The sequence below is a fragment of the Rhinopithecus bieti genome, unplaced genomic scaffold (assembly GCF_001698545.2).
Source record: "Rhinopithecus bieti isolate Rb0 unplaced genomic scaffold, ASM169854v2 scaffold_1014, whole genome shotgun sequence".
Lineage (NCBI taxonomy): Eukaryota > Metazoa > Chordata > Mammalia > Primates > Cercopithecidae > Rhinopithecus > Rhinopithecus bieti.
The window spans coordinates 1,000,403-1,020,540 of NW_016803499.1; the positions used below are offsets into that span (position 1 = coordinate 1,000,403).

General features: G+C 41.6%; 1 protein-coding gene and 1 pseudogene across 2 annotated transcripts in view; both read left to right on the forward strand.

Moving 5' to 3' along the window:
* Positions 1-5,497, forward strand: part of MICU2 (mitochondrial calcium uptake 2) — a 120,777-nt gene extending 115,280 nt beyond the window's left edge. For both annotated transcript variants that reach the window (XM_017886323.1, XM_017886313.1), the window contains 3 exons: positions 1,978-2,086; positions 2,856-3,013; positions 4,832-5,497. In XM_017886323.1, the coding sequence (XP_017741812.1) occupies positions 1,978-2,086; positions 2,856-3,013; positions 4,832-4,936 (372 nt within the window). In that variant the 3' untranslated portion in view covers positions 4,937-5,497. The remainder of the gene's footprint in view (positions 1-1,977; positions 2,087-2,855; positions 3,014-4,831) is intronic.
* Positions 5,498-9,885: 4,388 nt separating this feature from the next.
* LOC108538071 (histone H2B type 1-like) lies at positions 9,886-10,362 on the forward strand (annotated as a pseudogene).
* The last annotated feature ends 9,776 nt before the right edge of the window (positions 10,363-20,138 follow it).

The following is a 20,138-nucleotide window of genomic DNA, read 5'->3' on the forward strand; positions in this document are numbered from 1 at the left end:
AAAATAAAAAATAAAAAATAAAAAAAATAAAAAAATAAAAATATTTGTTGTGTGTGGTGCTGTGTGCCTGTAGTCCCAGCTACTTGGGAGGCTGAGACAGAAGGATAGCTTGAACCCAGAATTTCAAGGTTGCAGTGAGCTGTGATCTGACTCCAGCCTGTGGGGCAGAGTGAAACACTATCTCAAAAACAAAATAAAAACTTTAGAGAATTTTCATACTTTGTTTACTTTTGTGTTGTTTTTTGTTTTGTTTTGTTTTGGTTTGGTTTGGTTTTTTGTTTTTTTTGAGACAGGGTCTTGCGCTGTTGCCCAAGCTGAAGTGCAGTGGTGTGATTAGCTCACTATAACCTCAAACTCCTGTGCTCAGGGGATCCTTCTGCCTAAGCCGCCTCAGTAGCTGGCATGTGCCACCATGCCTGGATAATTTTTGTATTTTTTATAGAGACGGGAGTTTCACCATGTTGCCCAGTCTGGTCTCCAACTCCTGAGCTCAAGCAGTCCAGCCACCTCAGCCTTCCAAAGTGCTGTGATTACAGTCAGGACCCACCGTACCTGGCTTTTATTTTTTAATGGAAGAAACTGAGTTTTCTTTTAACTTTTTTATTTGTTCATTTTTAGACGGAGTTTCACTCTGTCACCCAGGCTGGAGTGCAGTGGTGCAATCTTGGCTCACTGTAGCCTCCGCCTCATGGGTTTAAGTGATTCTCCTGCCTCAGGCTCCCAAGTAGCTGGGACTACAGGCGTTCACCACCACACTCAGCTAATTTTTTTTTTTTTTTTTTCCGTATTTTTAGCAGAGACAGGGTTTCACCATGTTGGCCAGACTGGTCTCGAACTGCTGACCTCAGGTGATCCTCCTGTCTTGGCCTCCCAAAGTGCTGGGATTACAGGCATGAGCCACCGCACCCAGCCCATTTGTTTTATTTTTATTTATTTATTTATTTACTTATTTATTTATTTTTTGAGACGGAGTCTCGCTCTGCCACCCAGGCTGGAGTGCTGTGGCATGATCTCAGCTCACTGCAAGCTCTGCCTCCCGAGTTCATGCCATTCTCCCGCCTTAGCCTCCCGAGTAGCTGGAACTACAGGCGCCCACCACCACACCCTGCTAATTTTTTTGTTTTTGTATTTTTAGTAGAGAAGGGGTTTCACCGTGTTAGCTAGGAGATGGATGGTCTCCATCTCCTGACCTCGTGATCCGCCCGCCTCAGCCTCCCACAGTGCTGGGATTACAGGCTTGAGCCACCATGCATGCCCCGTTTGTTTTATTTGTAAGTGCGCTGATTTTGAAGTCAGAGGTACCAAAGTTGAGATCCTGATTGTTCCAGTTAGTAGACCTTGGGCAAACTACATAACCCCTGAAGTGTTACTTACCTAAGACTTAGAGAGGCTCAGGTCATACATGTTATAAAGGGCAGAACCAGAATTTCAGCCTAAGTCCATCTAACTCCAAAACCCAGTGCTCTTAGTGCTGTGTCCATTAATAAAACTTAGCAGAAGTGGACCACTTAACAGAGTATGGTAGTCTCTTCAAGCTGCCACCCCAAAACACCACAGGCTAGGCAACTTATACAATAAATTTATTTCTCACAGTTCTGGAGGCCAGGAGTCCAAGACACCAGCAGAGCCAGTTTCTGGTGAGGCCTCTTGCCCAGCCTGCACACATCGCCTTCTCACTGTGCCCTTTGCGTGGTCATTTCTTTGTGCACACAGAGAGAAAGGGTTGTCTCTTCCTCTTAGAACGACACTAGTCTGGGAGGCTGAGGCAGGAGAATGGCGTAAACCCGGGAGGCGGAGCTTGCAGTGAGCTGAGATCTGGCCACTGCACTCTAGTCCGGGCGACAGAGCAAGACTCCGCCTCAAAAAAAAAAAAAAAAAGACACTAGTCTTTACGGTAGAAAAGAAGGTTCACAGTTAACATTTATAACATTATTTAATGTATTTACAAAATTGTAATAAAAACTCTTACTTTATTAGAGCATTAGTTTGGATGAATTCAAGTCATTTTGCCATTTTACAACCCAGTTGGAAGACTTTGCTATTGCCATGCAAATGTTCAGTTTAGCTCATCGTCCTGTCAGACTAGGTAAGTTATATGAAAACCATTTGATTTTATCATCTATAAACAGTTTTCGTATATTCTCCAACTAAATACTACCAATCAAGGAACAAATTATAAATAAAAATAATTGATTGACCTTTTAATTCAGTTTGATTATTCTAGATTTAGAATACCAGTACTCCAATTTAATGGTTGCTTTCTATACTTTTATTTTCTCATTCTCCTAAAAAGAAGAATGCCGGGCGTGGTGGCTCATGCCTGTAATCCCAGCAGTTTGGGAGGCTGAGGTGGGCGGATCACAAGGTCAGGAGTTCAAGATCAGCCTGGCCAACATGGTGAAACCCCCGTCTCTACTAAAATACAAAATTAGCCAGGCGTGGTGGTGGGCGCCTGTAATCCCAGCTACTTGGGAGGCTGAGGCATGAGAATCGCTTGAATCCGCGAGACGGAGGTTGCAGTGAACCAGGATGGCACCATTGCACTCCAACCTGAGCAATGAGCAAGACTTCGTCTCAAAAAAAAAAAAAAAAAAAAAAGAAGGAAGAAATATTTTAATATATGTCTAGAGCACTGATTAAATTAAAATAGCTGACTTATGATGCAGTGATTCTCATGACATTCCTCAACTTATGATTTGAGTATTTTCTTCATGGGTATTTTTGTTTTTGTTTTACTTCCCAAATAATAAAAATTTGGATTTGCTTTTACTTCTCAAATAATGAAAATTTAGATTAATTTCACTTAGACTATTTCACATAGCTGATAAGTTGTTTTATATGTGTTTGTTTTTTAGCCGAGTTTAAGAGAGCTGTGAAAGTAGCAACAGGACAAGAACTCTCAAACAATATTTTGGACACCGTCTTCAAGATCTTTGATTTGGACGGTGATGAATGTCTTAGTCATGAAGAGTTTCTTGGGGTGTTAAAAAACAGAATGCATCGAGGTTTATGGGTAACAGATTTTTTTACATGATGTTTACATTATATATCATTAACTGAATGATATTAAACCTAGAATTTTGGCACTTATACAGTCTTTAAATGGAGTTTTCATCACTTACAAAAAGATTATAAGCTGTAACTGAAATACAGAAATATATTTTATGTATGAGATTAAACATCTTTGCTTTTTAAAAAATAATCTGAATCTAATAAGAAATCACCATTTAAAGTTACCATGAGCTAACATTGCACCACTGCACTCTAGCCTGTGCAACAGAGCAAGCCCTTGTCTCTAAAAAAAAAAAAACAAATTTTTAAAAAAGGAAATTACTATTCAGAAATGTAGCCTAGCTGGACATGGTGGCGGACATCTGTAATCCCAGCACATTGTGGGAGGCTGAGCCAGGTGGATCACTTGAAGCCAAGAGTTCGAGACCAGCTTGGGTTGTATCACGAGACTCTGTTTCTACAAAAAAAGGGGGAAAAATAATCATAGCCTAGGGTTTGACTAACTACATATAATTTGTAATTAGATATATGTAAATTCAAATCCCAGCTCAACTGTTTAACTGCCTAATCTTGCAAAGCCACTTAATTTTTTTTAGTCTTAGATTCTTTATCCATACCATGAGGAAACTAATGTACCAGAAAGCATTATTGTGAGAATTTAATGTAAAATACTTAGTATAGTGGCTGAGATTATGAAGTAAATTTCACTATTAGCATTATTCACTCAAAGTCACATGTGAGTCTGTACTTATGGGACAAAACAAATTCAGATTTTTGTTCAGATTAGAATGTGCTAGAAGCACTCTCAGAAAAGAAGTCGGCCAGGGGAAGACTAGGGTCCAAAGGGAATCTACATGGTTGGTAGGTAGGCAAGAAGAAAGGAAGGAGAGAGAGAGAGAGAGAGAGTATGGTACTATTCATGAAAATAAAGCTATTTACAACTTAGAAAAGCAATTCCATTTCCTGCAACAAACATAACAGGGAAAAATAATAAATATGATTTTCATTAGCAAACGTATTAATATTTTATAAGCTTATCAGTTATCCAACACCCCATAAATGTATTCCTGGAAAGTAAGCCAGTCTTTACAGTTCACAATTGAGTGTACCTGGGAGTCTCTTTGCCCTTTCTCAGAAGACATTAAAAAGAAAAGCTGTGAATCAGTCATAGGAAAAAGAACATATATAATCTGGAGTAGAATTTTGCTTCCACTTGGCTAATTTTCATCAATGCTGTGCTCCTGTGGTCACCCGGATCCAAGTATTTCCAAACCTTGACCTTTTCATTTTGTTGAGAGAAGTAGTAATCCACATGTATTTTTAGCTAACAAAACAGTTACATGAATTAGATTATTTCTTGAAGCTTTTCATCAAATATTTTGTGACCTATATATTTTTTTAATTTTAGCCAATGTTAAAGCTTTAGGCTTATAATTGTATTCCACATAGCTAAATAAAGTTCACCAGAAAAAAAGGGAAAGATTATAAAACATTATAAAAGGAAAACATTATAATTAAATTTTAAAGCCAGTATGTGAGAGAAGATAGCCCAAAGTCTTCATTACCCTCTTAGAGAAGAAACTCCATTAATGTGTGCTGAGTCTGGTTCCACTCCCTAGTTACCTTTAGCGTAGTCACATTCACTTTTTGTCTTTCACCCTCATTTTACAATTCTATTGTGATCATCTTTTACAACATAATTCATCCTCAACTACTTTTGGAGGAATGTGCGAAGGAAATAAGCAGTAGTGTAAAGTACACATGAAATCATGTTTAACCTTGAAGACAGTGATTCTTGTTTTTTACTTTTGGTTAACAGGTGCCACAACATCAGAGTATACAAGAATACTGGAAGTGTGTGAAGAAAGAAAGCATTAAAGGAGTAAAAGAAGTCTGGAAACAAGCCGGAAAAGGTCTTTTTTAATAAAAGATATAATAGTGTGGCAATTATATTGTTCCAAATGTCAAAATCTGTGATATTTTGGAAGTACTAGCTGTTTATCTTCCTAAGTCTTCATTGATATTCTGTGTGATATAAGCATGTCTTGTACTTGCTTTCTGATTCATAATTTTATTAAAGAACTTAGTAGAAAGAAAAGTAAGTATAAAAATAGATACTGGATTCTGTCAGAAGGCCTAGATTTGAAATAGTGTTTTGTACTTCGGTAAGATGGAAAGCTTAGTGATTCACTGATTTCTTGGACACTGTAATAATGATATGCTTTCTGGAAGGATAAAACAAATACATACGGGAAAAAGTACTTGAGACCAAGGCCAGCATCAATTCCAGACATCCTCATGTTCCTAATAAGCTAAATGAAGTTAACAACTTACTTGAGATTTTTCTCATCTGTACCTTATATATCTCATAAATTTATTGTGTATTTTATGTCAATAGCTTAGCTGTTTATTGTCTTTAAAATAACATGTAAATTTCAATGTTCTATCTGGAAGCAGAATAAAATATTTACATAGATACAAAAAATACTGAGGTGCTTTTTATTTTACATGTGTTTTAAAACTACTTTAAAAAATTGTAAATACTCTCATCCCTTGCCAACTGTAGAGACAATGGAAAAGAAACCTCAGTGGCCACACACAACAAGGAAGATACACTTTGCAAAAATTGTTTGGAAAAGGCACAAATAGGAATGGGTCCAGCCCACAACAAGCAAAAACAAGCAATCCCTGAGGAGTAGAATTAGATTCCAGAGTTACTACAATATAATGCTCAGAATAACCAGTTCTCAACAAAAAAATTATAAAACATGTAAAGCAACAGGAAAATATGATCCATTCACAGGATATGAAGAATTTCACAGAAACCATACCTAAAGAAGACCAGACTTTGGAATTATTAGTCAAAGATGTTAAATCAATTGTTGTAAGTATGTTCAATATGTTTTCTAAAGGAAACCATGAATAAACACTAATAGAAATCAGAAAAACAATGAACAAAATGAAAATATAAATAAAGAGACAGAAATTATAAAAAGGAGCCAAGGCTGGGCGCGGTGGCTCAAGCCTGTAATCCCAGCACTTTGGGAGGCCGAGACGGGCGGATCATGAGGTCAGGAGATCGAGACCATCCTGGCTAACATGGTGAAACCCCGTCTCTACTAAAAAATACAAAAAACCAGCTGGGCGTGGTGGCGGGTGCCTGTAGTCCCAGCTACTTGGGAGGCTGAGGCAGGAGAATGGCGTGAACCCAGGAGGCGGAGCTTGCAGTGAGCTGAGATCTGGCCACTGCACTCCAGCCTGGGCGACAGAGCAAGACTCCGTCTCAAAAAATAAAAAAAATAATAATAAAAAGGAGCCAAACAAATTCTGGAGCTGAAATCTGCAATAACTGAAATGAAAAATGCAATAAAGGGATTCAGCAGCAAGTTTGAACAAGGAAAAGAGAGGACTGGCAAAATTGAAGATAAGACGTTGAAAATTACCCAGTCTAAGGAAAAGAAAGAAAGAGTGAAGAAAAATGAAGAGAGCCTGAGGAACCTATGGGACCTCATCAAGCGTACCAAATACACATTATAGGAATCCCAGAAGGAGAAGACATAGAGAAAGGAGCAGCAAAATATTTGAAGAAATAATAGCTGTCAAATTCCCAAATCTGATTAAAAATATGAATGTATACATCTAAGAAGCTCAATGAACTCCAAGCAGGAAAACTTCGAAGAGATGCACACTGAGACATATAGTCAAATTATCAACTCCCATAGACAAAAAGGTAATTTTGAAAGCATCAAATAGAAGTGACTCATGTGGCTGGGTGCAGTGGCTCACGCCTGTAATCCCAGCACTTTAGGAGGCCAAGGCAGGTGGATCATGAGGTCAGGAGATTGAGACCATCCTGGCTAACACAGTGAAACCCCATCTCTACTGACAAAAAATTAGCCAGGTGTGGTGGCAGGCGCCTGTAGTCCCAGCTTCTTGGGAGGCTGAGGCAGGAGAATGGCCAGAACCTGGGAGGCAGAACTTGCAGTGAGCCAAGATCGCACCATTGCACTCCAGCCTGGGCGACAGAGTGAGACTCCGTGTCAAAAAAAAAAAAAAATGGCTCATGCATGTGTAAGAGACCTTCAATAAGCATGACAGTTTCTCTCCAGAAACCATGGAGGCCAAAAGGCACTGGATGACATATTTAAAGTCTTGAAAGAAAAAGACTGTCAACCAAGAACTCTATATACACAGCAAAACTATCCTTCAAGAATGAAGGAGAAATTAAGATATATCCAGATTTAAAAGACTGAGTCTTATTACCAGTATCTGCCCTACAAGAAATGCTAAAGGGAGTGCTTCAGGCTGAAATGAAAGGACAATAGACAGTAATTCAAAGACAGAAGAAAAAAATACTACTAAAGGTAACTTCATAAGTATATATAAAAACCATTGGGCCACAAATATGTGGAAATTAACAACACAACCAATGCCTCAAAGAAAAGGGAAATGAGAACGTATTTATTGAGACAAATAAAAATGAAAACACAACAGCAAAACTATGAGATGCAGTGAAAGCAGTGCTAAGAGGGAAATTTTTTTTTTTATTTTTGAGACAAAGTCTCGCTCTTGTCCCCCAGGCTGGAGTGCAATGGTGTGATCTTGGCTCACTGCAACCTCCGCCTCCCAGGTTCAAGCAGTTCTCCTGCCTCAGCCTCCCGAGTAGCTGGGATTACAGTCACCTGCCACCACGCCTGGCTAGTTTTTGTATTTTTAGTAGAGACGGGGTTTCACCATGTTGGCCAGGCTGGTCTCGAACTCCTGACCTCAGGTGATCCGCCCGCCTTGGCCTCCCAAAGTGCTGGGATTACAGGCCTAAGCCACCACACCCAGCCTTAAGAGAGAAATTAATAGCTGTAAATGTTTACATTTAAAAAGAACAATAATCTCTAATTAACAACTTAACTTTACACCTTAAGGAACCAAAAAAAAGAGGAAATGAAATCCAAAGATAGAAGGAAAGAAATAAAGAAAACCTAAACTGTGGTTTCATGTATTGACAAAGGCTCCTTATGGACAAGTTTGAGAGTTAAAAACTCCAGGCTGGGTGCGGTGGCTCACGCTTGTAATCCCAGAACTTTGGGAGGCCAAGGTGGGTGGATCACCTGAGGTGGGGAGTTCAAGACCAGCCTGACCAACATGGAGAAACCTCGTCTCTACTAAAAGTACAAAATTAGCCAGGCGTGGTGGCACATGCCTGTAATCCCAGCTATTTGGGAGGCTGAGGCAGAAGAATCGCTTGAACCTGGGAGGCGGAGGTTGCGGTTAGCAGAGATTGTGCCATTGCACGCCAGCCTGGGCAACAAGAGCAACAACAACAACAACAAAATCCAGAAGGCCCCAACATGGTAGCTCACGCCTGTAATCCCAGCACTTTGGGCAGCTGAGGCGGGAGTATCACTTGAGGTCAGGAGTTCAAGACCAGCCTGGCCAACATGGGGAAACACCCCGTCTCTACTAAAAATACAGAAATTAGCTGGGTGTGATGGCTTATGCCTGTAATCCCAGCTACTCAGGAGGCCGAGGCAGGAAAATCTCTTGAACCTATGAGGTAGAGGTTGCAGTGAGCCGAGATCACACCACTGCACTCCAGCCTGGGTGCCAGAGTGAAACTCCATCTCAGAAAAAAACAAAGTGAACAACAACAACAAAACTCTACAGGAAGCCATGCTTGGTGTATGAACCTATAGTCCCAGCTACTCAGGAGGCTGATGTGGGATGATCCCTTGAGCCTTGGCATTCAAGGCTGCAGTGTGCTTTGATAGTACCTGTGATAGCTACTGCACCCTAGCCAGGGCAATATAGCAAGAGCCAATCTCTAAAAAAATAATAATAAAGAAATAAAAGACCAGGCGTGATGGTTCATGCCTCTAATCCCAGCACCTGGGAGGCCGAGGTGGACAGATCAGTTGAGGCTGGGAGTTCGAGACCAGCCTATTAAATTAATGGTAAACAAACCACAGATCCAGGAAGCTCAGAGAACACCGAACAGAACAAATACCATAAAATCTATGCTCAGGCATATTATATTCAAGCTTCAGAAAATCCAAGACAATGGGGAACTCTTGAAAAAAGCCAGAGGGGAGAGAAATAACCTCTAGGGGAACAAGCTTAAGAATAAATTACATTGAATAGTTGCAGTGCGCTGAGATCAAACCACTGCTCTCCAGCCTGGGTGACAGAGCCAGAGTCTGTCAAAAAAAAAAAAAGGAAAGAGTAAAAAAAGAGACAGAAAGAGAAAGAAGGAAAAGAAAAGAAAGAGAATTATAAAGTACCTGTATACCCTTGAAGTGGTATAGTGTTATTTGAAGGAGGACATGAACCCCCGTCTCTATGAAAAATTAAAAATAAAATAAATTAGCCAGGCATAGTGATGCATACCTACAGCCCTAGTCAGCCAAGAGGCTGAGGCCGGAGGATTGCTTGAGCCCAGGAGTTTAAGGCTGCAGTGAGCTATGATTGCACTACTGCACTCCAGCCTGGGTGACAGAAACCCTGTCCCCTCCACCTCCCCTCACCAAAAAAAAAAAAAAAAGACATGGGTTAGTTTTAAATGTATATTGCAAACTCGAGGGCAACCACCAAAACAGTAAATAATTTTCAAAGGTTCCCATAATAATAAAATACAAACCGTCACCAAGGTCTCAAGGTTCTTCGTGCCCCTGCCCGTGACTCTCCCAACCTCACCTTCTCTCCTTCCCCTTCTTGCTCAACCACTATGGCCATCTTGTTACCCCTGGAACCCCTCAAGCTCTCTCCTGCCTCCAAGTCTTTGCCTTGCTATTCACCTGGCCTATAATCTTCCAACTCTGGATGTTTCACAGGACTCACCCCTATACATCATTCAGGTCTTTCCTCAGTTATCCTTAATGCAAAAGACCATCACGGGGACACTTCTGGTGTTTCAAGAGGCCTGAGCCAGCCAAGTCCGCTCCCTCCTTGAAGAAGGGGTCCAAGAAGGCGGTGACCAAGGCCCAGAAGGATGGCAAGAAGCGCAAGCGCAGCCGCAAGGAGAGCTACTCTGTGTATGTGTACAAGGTGTTGAAGCAGGTTCAGCCCGACACCCACATCTCTTCCAAGGCCATTCGTTAGTGACATCGTTGAGTGCATCACGGGCGAGGCTTCCCGCCTGGCGCATTACAACAAGCGCTCCATCATCACCTCCAGGGAGATCCAGTCTGCTGTGTGCCTGCTGCTGCCCCGCGAGCTGGCCAAGCACGCCGTGTCCGAGAGCACCAAGGCCGTCACCAACTACACCAGCTCCAGGTAAACTTGCCAAGAGGAGACAACAGCCTTTAGATATATCTTTTCCAACAGTCGTCACTGCTGGACAGTGCTTTATCTTACAAATCAAAGAAAATGAGTGATCCTAGAAGAAGATAAATGGATGTATTTTAAACAATCAAGGAAGGACCAATATACACCTGGCTAAGAAAAATTAGCTCGTTTTTTTCTGGGTATGAAACAATTAAAATGTTCTTCATAGAAATTTATAAAAAGACAAAAAATAACTCCTGGTATCGCCTATGCTTTTTATATGTATATCATGTATATTCATATTCATATATACATATATCTCATCCTGTATCTCATATATGTAAAATAAATTTAGGTGTCATGCTATATATATTTAGATAACAATATGCTTAGAAACAATTTTTAATGGATGCATAATTTATGAATATATTGATATGTAATTACTATTTCATCATTGACTATTTCAATTGATTCCCATTTCTATGCATCATACGGCTCACACATCTTTGTACATAAATCTTTGTTCAAATATTATTTCCTAAGTATAGACTACATGAAGTGGAAATACTAAATCAAAAGTGAAAAACATTTTCTAAGGTCCTTGACATACACATTGCCAAATTGCTATTCAGGATCATGCCAATTTATAATCCCAACATAATATGGAAATTCCTGTTTTATAACACTCATATTTACAATAAATTTTTAAAAGCATTGTTAACCTAATAGTCTGCCAAAAAGAAAAAATTTGAAATTATATTTCCTTATTTTAATTAATGACTCCATTAGTGAGGTCATTTTCCCATTTTTTTTTTTAGCCATGACCCTATAAGAAATAAACTGTGCTGCAAAATGATAAGCACTATATAAAGAATAATACCTTAGGTTAAGGCCAAATAAATAATATTTATTAGGTAACTCTTCTGCAGAGGACTCTGAAGGGTTAATAAACTGCATTTAGCTGCATGTAACTGAAACTACTTTTACCTACATTGTCTCTTACAAACATTGTAACTACTCTTCGAGAAAGTGTTTACTATGGATTGAATTGTCTCCCCATCCCCTCAAATTCATATACTGAAGCCCAAAACCCCAATATGACTATATTCCTAGACAGGACTTGTAAGAGGTAATTAAGGTTAAATGAGGTCATTAGAATGAGTTCCTAATTAGATAGTATTGGTGGCCTTACAAGAAGGGGAAGATTCTGTACTTGGTCCTCCAAATTAAATAGTTTATTTTAAATAATTTATTTTAAAAAAAGGAAGAGAGCTCTGCACACATACTGAGGAAAGGCTATGTGAGCTCACAGTGAGAAGGTAGCACTTACAGACAAGAAAACTAACACTAGGAGATATAAAGCTAAACTTGTCCAAGGTCACAAAAACCAGAAACAAGTGAGGTGGGAAGTTGACCTTGTTCTCCTCAATCCAAGGCCAGGACTCCTTCACTCCACATGTAGACAGCCACCTCTCAGTCAACAGCCAAGTGTCCCCAGAGTCAGCATTAGACCAAGATGTCTCACCAGGAGACAAATGCCTCATCTTGAATAAATATGTCCTAACATATTTATTGTTTACCCATGGAAAACGTTGAACCTCAGGAGAAACAAAATGCAAATTATGTACAAAACTATATTTAGTACCTGACAGTGATATAAAGCTTAATGATATCCTTACAGTCTTGGAGTGGTTTGTGTATGTGGTGAAACAGGTGCTCACACACTGCTGATAGACTGTAAACTGGTCTTAGAGAGAAAAATAAATAAACTGGAAGGAGAAAAAAAAAGACCATGACAAACCAATCCCCACTGTGCTCCACCCTCTTTCCCTATGTTGTTTTTCTTACTAGAATTTGATCATCAACTTAAAGTGTGTATACACACATATATATGTATATGTTTATATCTGCTTATCCTATTACAATGTAAGTTCCATAAAAGCAGGATTTTTTTTTTTTTTTTTCCTTTTTAGAGACGGGATCTCACTATGTTGTCCAGGCTAGTCCAGACCTCCTGGGCTCAAGCAATCCTCCTGGCTCAGCTTCCCGAGTAGCTGGGACTATAGCAGGAATTTTTCTTTATTCACCATTGTGTTCTTGAAACTTGAAACAACACCTGTCATAGAGTAGATGTCCAATAAATATTTTTGAATCCATGAACAAATAAATCACAAAGAACATTGAGTCAGTCATGCAAGCATAGAAAAGAGGCCACAGAAGCAAGCAATGCAGTGGCCATCCAAGAGCTTTCCAAATAAAGGGAGCCCTAGCAACGAAGCATTCTCCTTTCATGACAGATCTACTTCTATTTAAAGATGAGCACATTAGATTAGCAGAGCCTGTTGCTGTTAATCACATTATTATGTTAGTACACCTTGTTCTGATTTTATAGTCTCCGAGCAACCTTCTGATAATTTGGTTTCTGTATCATCTGCTTACAGGGAAGGAAGACTCTTTGGTACTCCAGTCTTTTCTGGCCAAGCTGGGACCTTGATGCAGGTTTCTCTGTATGTAATCAGTACGACTCTTGGACAGAAACAACAGAAAGCCATCTCGAAATGGGTTAGACAAAAGAGGAGCTGATAGGAAGGGTCTGCAGGAGTGCCACAGGGTCAAACCTGGGGAGGTCAGGGGAGCAGCTGGGATGTAGGAAAACTGCAACTGAGAACCTGAAGCCCTCAGAACTCTCACCAGGCTTTTCTCTACTTCTGTTTGGGTGGCAATTTCATTCTCTTTCACTGCATGTACAGCAGAGAAATTCTAACTCTGCTCTCCCTAAGAGTCAAAAATCCCTGGGAAAGGGGCTGATTGGCTGCCCTGTCTGAATCAGGTTCTATTCCAGACCAATCCACTGCAGCAGGAGGGCAGGGTCTATACCAACATGGCAGCTGCCATGCCCCCGCACTGTTGGAGGGTAGCAGGGAAGGAGCATTTTCTAAAAGATGGGGGTGACTACTACCAGAAGGCAGCAAGGGTGCTGGGCGGACACAGTGGATTGTCCTAAGCTGTGCAATTCTATAGGCTAAGACCAGTTTAGGAGACTCCAGGGGACTGCAGGGCAAATTACACTCAAACACTAGAGGATCAGGGTGAAAGTCACAAATAAGTTTCAGGAGAACCTTTTTTTTTTTTTTTTTTTTTTTAAGACTGGAGTGTGCCGTGATGTGATCTCGGCTAACTGCAACCTCTGCCTCCCAGGTTCAAGCGAATCTCCTGCCTCAGCCTCCCAAGTAGCTGGGACTACAGGCACACGCCACCACACCCAGCTAATTTTTGCATTTTTAGAAGAGGCGGGGTTTCACCATGTTGGCCAAGTTGGTCTCAAACTCCTGGCCTCAAGTGACCCACCCACCTCAGCCTCCCAAAGTGCTGGGTGGGATTACAGACATGAGCCACCATGGCCAACCAGGAGAACTTTCAAATTGGCTGCCTGGCTCCAAGAAATCGACCTACTTATCCCTTTATAGCCAATACATTTGATAGCATGCAATAAATTAAGAGCTATGTACATGGTTTTAATTCAATTCATCATATTTTGCCTTTTCTCTGCCTGGGGCATGTTTTCCTTTTATTGTGGGCCAAGAGGTAAGACAGTAGGGATTTAAGTAAGCAGAGAGGAATCTTCTAGACCTTCAGCTACCAGCCTTTTGAGTCCTAGGTTTTCATTTTCTGATCCCATAAGTGATATTCCTGCCACCCCTCACCTCTGTCCCAGTGATACATCAGTAAGGAACAAGAAGAAGAAAAAGCAGTGCCCACGTTGCTGGGCTCGTGCCTTAAACAGTTCTCTAGATTCCAACGTCTCTGCCAACATCGTGCCAAAGAAGATCCAACATCAAGTGTGCATGTTGAACAGCTGAACCCAACTCGAGCCAGTCAGGGAGAGAAGTTTCCATGGTCAGAGGAGGCACTCCTGACCCCAGTGGGCATCCCCTGTGATCTGTTCAACTTCACATGTTCTCACCTCTGCCTTGGAAGTGACAGGTATTTAATTCTAAATTGTGGCAGTTAATGAACTGTTAAAGACATTTTCCTGATATTTCTGAGGGAGGACAAGGCAGACTCTTCAAAGTCAGAGTTCGATGCAGATAAGCACACAGATCCGTAGACGGAGGCAGCAGAGGAAAAGTGACGCTCTAAATTTTCTTTAATGGAAACTGCGTATCTTCAAAAGCTGGAGTGCAAACTGACACTAATATCACATCGATGCCATAGGATAAATGAGACAAAATGATGAAATGCGGGGAGAAAACTCGTATTGAGAAAGATTAAAAGAATTCTCAAATCACTTGTAGCATTAGTTGATTTAAAGTGAAAGCATTCAATACAAATGTTCCACAAGGTGGCAGCCTTGCTCTTCCAAAAATTTTTTTGTCTGCCTTGCATACACCAAGCATGACTTTCGCTTTCTTTCCTTCCTTCCTTTTCTCTTTTTTCTTTTCTTTTCTTTATCTCACTCTCTTTCTCCTCCTTCATTTGTCTTCCTTTCCTTTCTCTCTCTCTATTTATTTATTTGTTTGTTTGTTTATTTTTGGGACAAAGTCTCAGTCTGTCGCCCAGGCTGGAGTGCAGTGGCACCATCTAGGCTCACTGCAACCTCTGACTCCCGGTTAAAGCGATTCTCCTGAGTAGCTGGGATTACAGGCACCTGCCACCACTCCCAGCTAATTTTTGTATTTTTAGTAGAAATGAGGTTTTGCCATGTTGGCCAAGCTGGTCTTGAACTCCTGTTGCCCACCTCGGCCTCCCAAAGTGCTGGGATTACAGGCGTGAGCTACCATGCCCAGCCCACACATGATCTTTAACAGAAAAACTAACCATATAATAAAGAAGATATACAGAAAATTACAGAATATGTCAGAGATGGCTTGCTTAATGAAGGAGAAACATTGTGAGCGGCTTTGGACTGACATGACTCAGCTAAATATTGACCAACTCAGAGAAATGAGCACTTTACCACATTTACCATTAGCAGGTGCTGTTTGTGTTTGCTTACGTTCGACCAGGAAGGAAATTAATGTTTGGAATGTCTATGCAACATCTTGTTACTAACCAGGTTATCTCTTAAGCATCATCAATGTCAAATCTTTATTGAAACCTGCTCTATTCAAAGCATTCTGCTAGGTGATAGTCTTCTTTCTAGGAGAGTTCTCTTGCCAAGATGATGAAATGGGAGAAAATGCTGTGCTTATAGTACTTACCACACTTGGACTTGTAGAATATTTAAACATTCAATAGTGGGTGAAAATATATTAATAACTCCTGTTTGCTTTGCAGAATGTCGTGAGAGCTCTTCCCCAAAATTTTATGATCCAAAAAGAATTAAAGGATGTTCATTGTAGCATCATTTCAAATAAAAATTAAGAAACAACATAAATATCTAGCACCGGCCGGGCGCGGTGGCTCACGCCTGTAATCCCAGCACTTTGGGAGGCCGAGGCGGGTGGATCACGAGGTCAGGAGATCGAGACCATCCTGGCTAACACGGTGAATCCCCATCTCTACTAAAAATACAAAATTAGCCGGGCGTGGCGGGCGCCTGTAGTCCCAGCTACTCGGGAGGCTGAGGCAGGAGAATGGCGTGAACCCGGGAGGCGGAGCTTGCAGTGAGCTGAGATCCAGCCACTGCACTCCAGCCTGGGCGACAGAGCGAGACTCCATCTCAAAAAATTTAAAAAAAAAAAAAAAAAAAAAAAAAAAAAAAAAATCCAGCACCATGAAAATGGATAAATTGTGCTATAATTGTACAATGAAATTCTAGGCGGCTGTGCAAATGGCGAATGAGTAAATTAAGTAACTAAGGTTGCTAAGCTGTTGTCTCTTTTCCATCCCCCGGCTTGCACACACACTTGGCTTTGTAATGATGGGGCAGGTCCCAGACCCGGAAAACCCGGTTCCCTTTGCTTGCTGGCGGCGTGCTAGGCTCTGCCGATAGGGGGCAGTAGAGGGAGCCAGCAAGCCGGCGGGGAGGGAAAGGGGCTGGTTCCTCTGTGTCCCTCAGTGTTATTTGTGTCTGCACTCAGCGTTCATTCTGGCAGCGGTTAGTACCAGTCTCCGTTTTTATTTTTTTTTAATGTTTTGTTTTGCACTCCCAGAACCAGCCACATTGTGTCCTCTCCCCGCTCCTGCCACCCGCCCATTCACTGGCACCAGGCGGCCCCTGGGCACGGCAGGCCTTTCCTTCCAGTTTCTGGATTTTAATCCCCCAGCCTCTTCTCTTAGTGCTCTGGCCGAGGGAGTGGTAGCTGCTTCCAGCATTTACTTTCTTCTTTGCTTCTTCACTCCTCTAACACCTGTTTAACCAGCTCCTTCTATTAATTTTTTTCTGTTAAGCTCCTCTTCCCCAGTCCTTAAAAAAAAAATCTATTGAAATACTTAATGTGGATCCTAACTCATACAACGACCATGTGCCAGGAACTGCAGATATATAACATAGGTAGATAAGGAGGTAGAGGTATAGCAGACATGCATATATACATTAGAATATTTCTATATACATATGTATTAGATATAAAATGCAAATATATACACATATAAGTACATGTGTATGGCTTACATGAACTATATTTAGACCTATGTGTCCCTATATATAAAATTTCCTGCCGGACGTGGTGGCTCACACCTGTAACCCCAGCACTTTGGGAGGCCAAGGCAGGTGGATCACCTGAGGTCAGGAGTTCGAGACCACCCTGACCAATATGTTGAAACCCTGTCTCTACTAAAAAAAAACACACACACACACAAAAATTAGCTGGGTAGCGTGGTGGTAGGTGCCTGTAGTCCCAGCTACTCGGGAGGTTGAGACAGGAGAATCAATTGCACCCAGGAGGCAGAGGTTGCAGTGAGCCAAGTTCGTGTGGCTGCACTCCAGCGTGGGTGACAGAGCGAGACTCTGTCGCAAAAACAACAACAACAAAAAACAAAGAATTTCCCCTAATCCTCACAATAAATGCTATGAGAAAGATACTATTATTCCTATTATACAGGAGGAGAAACTGACTCTCAGGGAGATTAGTTAATTTCTACAATGCATAGCTAAGAAGTGGTAAGGCTGGGATTTGAATACAGATATCCCCGACTCCACAGTCTATACCTTTCCCATATGCCTTAAAGTTGTTTAGACCTCGATTCAATCTAACCTTAACTGTGTTCTGCCATATAACTCAGTCCTTAGGCTAATCCACAACTGTCTTCTTACCTAATAGTGTAAGTAAATATAGCACTATTCTAATAAGTACTAGAGAATATAATCACCATAATACAAGACTGCTTCTGCGATTGAAGTTATGGGGAGGTTGAGAAAACTGTAGGAAAAACATGGACAATTTCTAACACCAAATTACTTGTCATTCATTCATTCAGTTAATATAATATAGTGCCTATTATGTGCCTGTGTGCCAGACTCACAATGATAAAATAGAACTAGTCCTTCCTTTAAAAACTTTCTGGTCTAAGGAAAGTGACAGTCTTTAATTAAATAATCAAACATAGGAGAAATACCTAACTATATCACCCAGAGACTTAATATAGACGGGGTATTTGACTACAAAGGCTGTTCTAAATGCAGCCCTCTACCCCCCCACCCCCCCCACACACACACACACACACTCAAGAGCTTGGCATCTGCCCCTCTCAATGTCTAGGACAGCTGTTTACTCTGATTTTGTTTACCAGGAACTCATCAGTTCTCAGTCCAAAGTGATCTAAGAGAGATATCACAGTAATAGAGAAATAGAGATAGTGCAGCTACATAATGTTTTCTAAAAACCTGCTTTTCTGGTCATTTCACAACTTGCCTCCCATGTGACTTGTGACATTAATCAATGTTTTCAGTGGCAGCCTCTTAGCCCAGACTTTTCCTGTAGCCTAAATACAATCAACAACATATACCTGGACTGATCAGAGAACAATGGCCAGGAAGGCTTGTGAGGGACAAACTTCAAGAAATCCAGAAACAGAAAACCTAACCAAACCAGAAGCTCGTATGGTAATCAGGGCTGAGAATCTATTTATCAACCCACCATGACAGCTAAATCTCTAAGCTCCCTTTTAGCTGCATTTTGTTGTCAGGAAACAGATCATCAGACAACCCTGCAGCAAAGAAAAACAAGAAGACCTCGAGGAGTCAAGATCCACTGAGGGATACTAAAAATTAGTGGGGAAACCTCACAGAGAAGCAGGATTTCTGCAGAGCCTCAGAAGGCCTCCTCCCTATGGACTTATGAATGATTGCACACATTCTTTGATATTCCTCTCTCAGGCAGTGGAATCTCTTTTGTTTTGGTTTTTGAGATGGAGTCTCATTCTGTCGCCTAGGCTGGAGTGCAGTGGTGCCATCTTGGCTCACTGCAACCTCTGCCTCCCAAGTTCAAGCAATCTTGTGCCTCAGCCTCCCAAGTAGCTGGGATTACAGGAACATGACACCATGCCGGCTAATTTTTGTATTTTTAATAGAGATCGGGTTTCTCCATGTTGGCCAGGCTGGTCTTGAACTTCTGACCTCAAGTGATCTGCCCGCCTCAGCCTCCCAAAGGGCTGGGATTACAGGTGTGAGCCACCGTGCCCAGCCAGGAAATTGAATCTAATTCCTCTCTTTTTGAGTGTGGCTGGACTGAATGACTGTTTTCTAATGATTAGTGTAGGAAAAAGGAAAAAATGATAACTTTACATGGAGACAACATCTTAACCAAGTGAGCAAGGTTAGCATCACTGTAAAAAGTCACATTGATGATCAAATACATCTTGACGCGACGACACGGGAAAGGCATGTCACCTCTCTGGTTTTCTTCTCAAAAATCTATAACCCATTTGTTCAGACTTAATTTTTTAAAAATCCATAATCCCAGGCTAGTCATGAGAAAACATCAGATACACCCAAATTAAGGGACATTCTACAAAATACCTGACCAGTATTTTCTTGTTCCTTTTTTCAGGAGTCTGTCTAGTCCACAAAGACTCCAGCTCCTGTGCAAGTCCTAGTGCTGTGCTAGGCTTACAGCCAGTGGGCCTGGAGGACACTCAGTCTAGTGAGACACCAGCCAGGGCAGCTAAGGGAGTGCTTGCATCACTCCTCCCCCAACCCCAGGCAGCACAGCTTGCAGCTCCAAAAGAGACCCCTTTCTTCCACTTGAAGGGATGAGAGGGAAAAATAAAGAGAACTTTGTTTTTGTAACCTGGATGTAAGCTTAGCCTCAGTAGGATAGAGCACAGGGCAGAGCCGTGAGGCCCCACCTCCCAGATGACATTTCTAGACACACCATGGGCTGGAAAGAAACTCACTGCTTTGGGCCGGGCGCGGTGGCTCAAGCCTGTAATCCCAGCACTTTGGGAGGCCGAGACGGGCGGATCATGAGGTCAGGAGATCGAGACCATCCTGGCTAATACGGTGAAACCCCGTCTCTACTAAAAAATACAAAAAACTAGCCAGGCGACGAGGCGGGCGCCTGTAGTCCCAGCTACTCGGGAGGCTGAGACAGGAGAATGGCATGAACCCGGGAGGTGGAGCTTGCAGTGAGCTGAGAGCCGGCCACTGCACTCCAGCCTGGGCGGCAGAGCAAGACTCCGTCTCAAAAAAAAAAAAAAAAAAAAAAAAAAAAAAGAAACTCACTGCTTTGAAGGAAAGGACCCAGTCCTGACAGGGTTCATCACCTGCTGACTAAAGAGCCCTTGGGCCCTGAATAATCAGTAGCAGTAACCAGGTAATACACACCATGGGCCTTGTGTGAGACTTGAGACATGCTGGCTTCAGGTGTGACCTGCATATTCAAAGGCTACAAGAAGAGACTCCTTTTGCTTGAGAAAAGGAGAGGGAAGCGTGCAGCTCAGACACCAGCTCGGTCAGTGGGGGAGAGCACCATGTGGGATTCTTG